The sequence below is a fragment of the Diprion similis genome, chromosome 6 (genome assembly GCF_021155765.1).
Source record: "Diprion similis isolate iyDipSimi1 chromosome 6, iyDipSimi1.1, whole genome shotgun sequence".
NCBI lineage: Eukaryota > Metazoa > Arthropoda > Insecta > Hymenoptera > Diprionidae > Diprion > Diprion similis.
Window position 1 is genome coordinate 5,178,366 of NC_060110.1, and position 6,985 is coordinate 5,185,350.

The window sequence follows — 6,985 nt, forward strand, 5'->3', positions numbered from 1 at the left end:
TATCAGCATCGAGCCGAAAAAGAAGTAAAAAAATAAATAAAGAAATAAATTGAAAATCTTGCCTCGAAGGGACAGCTATGCTAATATTTGAAAGGGTTTCATTTTAAATACGTATCTTAAATGTTAAAATAAAAAGAAAACAGCGCCTAATTCCAGTGCTCGTAATATCTTCTCGATAACGGCTATGACTTGCCAGAATTTAGCTAGAATATTCAAAACTACAGTAGTTCTCTGTAATTTAAAAACCGTTCTTGAAATACATATATAAGACTAATTGTCTTTACAACCGTTTGGTTGCATATTAATTTTCATACGGCCGAATGATAATGTGACCTAATAAGAGATGCGTAACGAAAGAAAATAATACGAAAAACCCGTAACAGTTGCTTTGCGGGGGGAAAAAAAATAATGCATGTACGACGTAAAATGGCAGATAAATTATTAGCAAAAATATAAATATTTATCTGCAGTATATGCTAAATTTTGCATTCTATAATTCGTTTCAGAAAATTAAAAATTTGTCTTGTAACTCTAATCATAAAATACAGCGTTTGTTAATATTTTCTTCCTTTGTCACTTGTTCGATCTTAAAGCTTGATTTAACTTTAGAAACAAAAAATAAAAAATGAAGTAAACTGAACAAACTATCTCCAATTATACTTATTACACTAAACAGTTACTTGTGCCATGTTCCAGTTTCTTGTAATTCTAAAATTATTTAAACAATTAGTTCTAATGATAGCTATATTTTACTTAAATTTTCTAATAAATCTAACAAGTTAAATAGCGTGTAACCCAGGGGAAGCTGAGCTATTCGACACCTCGGAATGGCGATAATATTCGTTATGTACGGGTGGAAAGTGTCGGAGGATCGGAAGCCCCCGGGTGGATTATTCCGAGATCTGGAGCAAAGGCAACCTTGCCTCGTAACCTTGCGCCTGAACCTTCGGGCGTCCGGCTTCGGCGTCTGCACTTTCTCCTCGTGCGCTGGTGCAGAAGCAGCACCTCCTTCTCCCCCCAGGACGAGCAGGCAGTCCTCGCACTTGATCACCCTCCAGGGTCGCCGAGGTGCCGCGGAGCCGGCCGGACTTCCACTTCCCGACTTCCTCGGCCTCCACCACCTGCCGGCAACCACCACCTCCAACTCCGCCTCGAACATCAGGGGAAGGAAGGCGTCCTCTTCGCGGCTATATAACCCAGCCGTTCCGCTTATTGAACCAAGTTAAGCCAAGTTTTCCTGCGCCTAGAAAAGAAGCTCTTGCGCCGAGCCCAGTGGGCGGCAAGCTACCGACATGAGGATTCGCCCGAGATGCGCGGTTTGTTGAGTTTTTTTTTTTTTTTAAATTCATTCAAATATCGATTAAAATATATATGTAGAAATCGATCGTAATAGATCTGAGAATTTGTAAGGAACGATGAGGTTTTTTTTTTTTTATTTCTTCCGTCAAGATTCGGCTCGTTTATCCTTTACGATCAGTTTCATTCGAGATTCCATTAAACGTACAACATGTGATTCGATTTCTTTTCATGCATCGCGTGATTATAAAAAAAAAAAAATTAGGTGAAAGTAACGACATGTCGGACCATCGACTCCAATCACGCGAAATCGCCTCTTGCGCACATCGGTGAAAAAGAAAGTTGATAATTGCTGATCAATTTTGGTCGAATTGCATACGAGTTAGTGAGATAACTGAGAATATGATTTAGGGTCAAGTGAGAGTGGCGGGAGTAAAATATAAAAACAAACCTCGCGGCCTGATTCGCGTATCCGTTTCAGTGTTTACTACAATTGGTTAATTTATCATTTGGATTAATATTCTAGGTTGCACTAGTGGTACTACTGCAAGCCGTTCTTGTGGCGAGCAAGGCATTGGATCAAACTCAGCTGCAGCAACAGACACAGCAACAAACCCCGTGAGTATAAATAATACAACGATTATACCATGATTTTGTCGGTCAAAGTCAATGCAATTACGACGGTGGCTGTAGTAAACTGCAAACGTAACGACACTGAGCAAGATTTTCGTCATGTATTAGCCGCTTGGACGGTATGATAAGATAACGGTTGAGAGATCTTTGCACATCCTGACTTCGAAGCATGGTTTAATTTTATTCTCTTCAACAGTTATGGAACAGCAGTGGCACAAAAGCGATACGGTGATGAAAGCGACTTTGGAGGATACGACGAGCACGCCCAGCCGATTCACCACGAGGAGCACCACGAAGTGGAGCACCACGAGGAGCATCACGACGAGCATCATGACCACCACGATCCAGGATACTGGAAGAAGAAGTTGATCTGGAAACCGGGCTGGAAGAAGATCTGGAAACCGGCTCAGAAACAGATATGGAAACCGGCGTGGAAGAAGATCTGGAAGCCGATATGGGAGCCGACCAAGCGAGCAGTGTGGAAGGAGATTCAGGTCCCGGCCTGGAAGAAGATTTGGAAGCCAGTATGGAAGGAGATCCAGGTCCCGGTGTGGAAAGAGATCCAAGTGCCCGCCTGGAAGAAGGTTTGGAAACCCATTTGGAAGCCGATAAAAGTGCCGGCTTGGAAGGAGATCCAAGTTCCGGACTGGAAGAAGATATGGAAACCGGTTTGGAAGGAGATCCAGGTTCCGGCTTGGAAGGAGATCCAAGTACCGGCCTGGAAGAAGATCTGGGTACCGGAATGGGTGAAGGTCGGAATTCCCGGGGAGCATTACCACGGTACTGACCACCACGGCTGGCAATACACGAGCCATGATCTATGGAAGAAGAAGCTTGTCTGGAAGCCGCTTTGGAAGAAGTACTGGAAACCGGCTAAGAAACAGATCTGGATACCGGACAAGAAGCTGGAATGGAAAGAAGCCTGGAAGCAAATATGGAAACCAGCGAAGAAGCAGATTTGGATCGACGACAAGAAGCTCGCGTGGAAGGAGGAGTGGAAGCAGATTTGGAGGCCGGACAAGAAGCTGACTTGGATACCGGACAAGAAACTCGAATGGAAGGAGGCCTGGAAACAGATATGGAGACCAGACAAGAAGCTCGAGTGGATACCGGACAAAAAGCTCGCATGGAAAGAAGCTTGGAAGCAAATCTGGGTCCCGGATTGGAAACAAATCTGGGTACCAGGCTGGAAGAAGATATGGAAACCGGTCTGGATATCGGAATGGTTCCCGAGTGAAGACCACCACGATCACCATCATCACGATGACCACGGCCACGGTTGGGCGGATAGAAAAGACACCCAGGGGCAAAACGCCCGGACAATTCCTCTCAGTCCTCAGAAAATCGGTGCGCAGGCTGGTCAGCAGCAGCAGCAACAGCTGACCGATCAGAACAAAGTGAGGTGGGACCGATCGCTCGGAAACTCCCAGCTCCAGGCATCAGGAGTGAGCCAGAGATCCTCGAACCAGAACGTTGGTCAAGGCCTGAAATTCCCCAGTCTTTGAATCCTCTGAAGTATATATGTTTAATTTGTACAAATCAAACGTAATCGCATAAGAAGCCACTGTATATATTAATATTAGGTCGATTAATTAAGTTACTTGCTCGAGCGTTTGCTGCTACTTGACTGATGCACCCTTGGGTAGATATTACATATACATATATATACATATATTAGTAAATATATAGATATATGTATACTAAGGGTTTGTTTTAGTTGTGCGTTAATTTTTTATACTGTTGTTGTTATCATTATTGTTAACTAATTTCACTCACGAATAAAGATATATGATTATCTCGTTAAACGGTTCCGGTATCTCGTTTTGTAATCCATTCCGATAACACAAACATCGAGTAGACGCGTTGATTTAGTGACGCGGATGTAATTCACGACGAGAGGGATCGAGAGAAGTGATGCAACTCCGTGGCGCCTGATCGCGGACGTCGTGGTCTAAGAAATGAAAATTAAAGATGCGAAAAGAAAAAGAAAAGAAGAAAAAAAAAAAAAAACGAACTCGCAACAGAAATCGGAGAAAGTAGAACTGTGTAGGAGGAAAGATGTGAGCTAGCCTTGGGTCTGCCTGTAGGGAAAGAGAAAGTTGCTCGGACGCTCTCGAGTGGTAATGGCACATATTCGGTTCGGAGTTGCTGCATACATGCTTAAGCGCTGCGCATGTCCACCTATCGAGGCATAAGTTGACTTATGCACCCGCAACAGCATTGGCGATCGGTAAGAAAATCGAGCCCTGTTTTCACCCACGCGATGATTAGGTCGTTTATAATCGTGTGCGAAAGTGCTGCGTCATACGAGATCGAATAATGCTGCGGAATAGTTCTGACTTTATGGCGATATCGTATATCCAAGCGCATTCGCTGGAGGCTATTGATGTATGCTTCGTTACACGGTTAGAAATCACAACCGAGGTGATGAATCGGGTTTATGTTTGAGATCTCGTAAGCACAACATTTTGCCGTTAAATGGTGGCTGTAAACGATGAGTAGATAGTTTTTGCTCTGATAAATCAATTCGTGACCGACAGGTCAATGGCGAACACGTGACTACTAGAAAATGGTTATGATGTTGACTAATTTTATAAGATTTCGAAATTGTAGCTCCACAGACATTTTTTTTAACTCTTGGCATCAACTCGATTCAAGGGACAAAGCTTCTCAGATTCTTTTTTAAATACACTTCTACGTGGCTATCCAATTCGCATACATACATAATGAAAATGAATCACAAAAGTTGCACTAACAAATGACATTTAATACCACGTTAACAAAGAGATCAAGAAAAATAGGCAGGGAAAGAACCAATTTTTTTTACTATGCTTTTTATCAAAAAGAAAAAATTATCAGTTCATCAGTATTATTATAGCTTTATCGGATTAGGAAAAAATTTCTAAATAAACGAGTCACTTCGGAAAAAAATAATCGCTTATTTATAAAAAAGTAGTGAGCAGGAAAAATTATAGATTTGTCTGTAAAACATTGAAAATTGATTCATTTCCACTTGGAACGGAAGTTAAAATTAAACAGGACATAGCAATTTTCCATGCTTATTATTTGTTTGTAAAATCTTGACAGTTTCAGATTTTTCCATACAGTCGTTATCGAGATCATCGCGGCAGTTTGTCGGACAGACTGACAGACCGACATTCCTTCAAAAATCTGTTCTTCGAATTCTAGAGGCACAAAAACGTGAAGATTCGTTGAAATTATAAAAAGTGATTTTTGACGGAAATCCATACTTTTCTTATATCATCAAAGTTGATTAAAAGTAACAAACTATTTTTAGGTTTGACCATCAGCAGGTTGAACTCTACAGATATTGAAGATACGGTTCCAATGGAGAAAGTGTTGTACAAACGATCCGATTTTGTAACAGGCTCGTATGGAGAAGCCGATTGTACGTCTTGCGGCTGTTGACGGGTACCCGTAAGGAAAAATTCACGACGGAGAAGAAAAGGAAAAGTGTAGTTTCCCTCTTACAAAATATTAGATTGCTTTAATCTCAATTGGAAAATCGGTTTCACTATGATTCGGGTTCGTGATGAAATTCTTCGAGCAGTCCGTTCAAATTTTAAGGTTGACGATGAGAAATTTGTGTTGAAAAATTGAAATCTAGATAATGAACCGTACATAGAAGAATTAAGATGGTGTCGTGTTTCATAATAGCGAAAACGTCGACGTCGACAATAACACAAATTGCCTCGCGATTTTCTGACGTGATGATTTTTACTGTGTGAGGTTTGCGACAATGAGTAATATACAGGGTGGTCCATTTAACTCTGCCAACCTACGTTTAGTAAAAATTGTGCTGGCAGAACTCGTTGAGCAATTTACGTAATGGTGGCAATGCACTTGAAAGCTCCATCGTGGTCGAGTAAATAAACATAGTATAAACTTATTTGATAAACTTTTATTTTTCCAAACCCAAAGGTATTTTCATGGAGGTAAGCCACTGAATTAAGAATGAGGTAAGCGGTGATAGCCACTGAATTTCAATGGTCACAGTATTAATAACACGCGTACTTGACGTACCGTACCTATTTCACCTTCGATTTGTAAACCAGCGACACATTGCATTGGAAAAATTCTTTCATTTTCACTTTCATAACTAGGACTAAACGTATTATGATCTTGTTTCAGCGAACCAGTCACACGCAGTCCGTAGGAGCTGATGTGCGTATCGAAATAGTTGGTAGAACTCAAAAACTGGACCTTTCTTAAAACAGGATTCACTATATTTAAGAGAAACTGTAGAAGATTGAGCCGAAAGAATTCAACGAATGTACAACGTTTAACTACGCATATATACGCTGACGACAAACATGAAGCAGCCTTTCGATCACGATCTAAACATCAATAGAATGCAAATCTCAAAGTTTCGAACAACTTCGAATCACATTCGAACGATATGATGGAAATTGCACCAAATATTTTCCGAATTATTAATTCTTCATACTCTGTCATCACTTGGAAGATGGCAAACGGCTTGACTTGTCGTGCGTTCCGAAACTAGCTGGAAGAGCTTATAATTTCCTAAGACAGAGACAGAGCTAATTGCAAACTCGGCATCGTAAAAGAGATAAGAGATTGCTGATAGCACTAGGAGCTAATTTCGGAACACATCCTTGGAAATAGTTTATAAGTACCAACTGCGACCATATTAAGCTCGAGATAATACTTAGTCAGTCTCTTGAATGCACACGCATAGTAACACGAATAAAAGCATTGAATCTCGGGGATTTTGTGGCGCTTAAATATCTAGTTCGGGTAGACTTCCCGTAAGTTCTATACGCGCATCAAGATTCATAATTACCTTTACAAATATTCGATTGCTCCAGGCTTTCGCCGGCACCACGCGCTATTTCATCCGGGATTTGTAACCGTTTTGCAAAAGCAATTATCTAATAAGTGTTGCGAAATAAATATACGTATACTTTCTATACCGAGAAATATAACTGCAGACTGATTTTCCGATGATCCACGTATTCTTAACGGTTATAATAATAATTGAAGATAATTAATTTATAGAGAATTAAATAACTCA

At 40.8% G+C, this 6,985-nt stretch overlaps 1 protein-coding gene across 1 annotated transcript; it reads left to right on the top strand.

Moving 5' to 3' along the window:
- Window positions 1-1,187: 1,187 nt before the first annotated feature.
- Window positions 1,188-3,734, top strand: LOC124407244. The gene is made up of 3 exons (XM_046883205.1): window positions 1,188-1,316; window positions 1,823-1,914; window positions 2,126-3,734. Exons 1-3 carry the CDS (start codon window positions 1,293-1,295, stop codon window positions 3,432-3,434), a joined length of 1,425 nt encoding a protein of 474 aa, XP_046739161.1. The 5' UTR covers window positions 1,188-1,292; the 3' UTR covers window positions 3,435-3,734.
- Window positions 3,735-6,985: the final 3,251 nt, after the last annotated feature.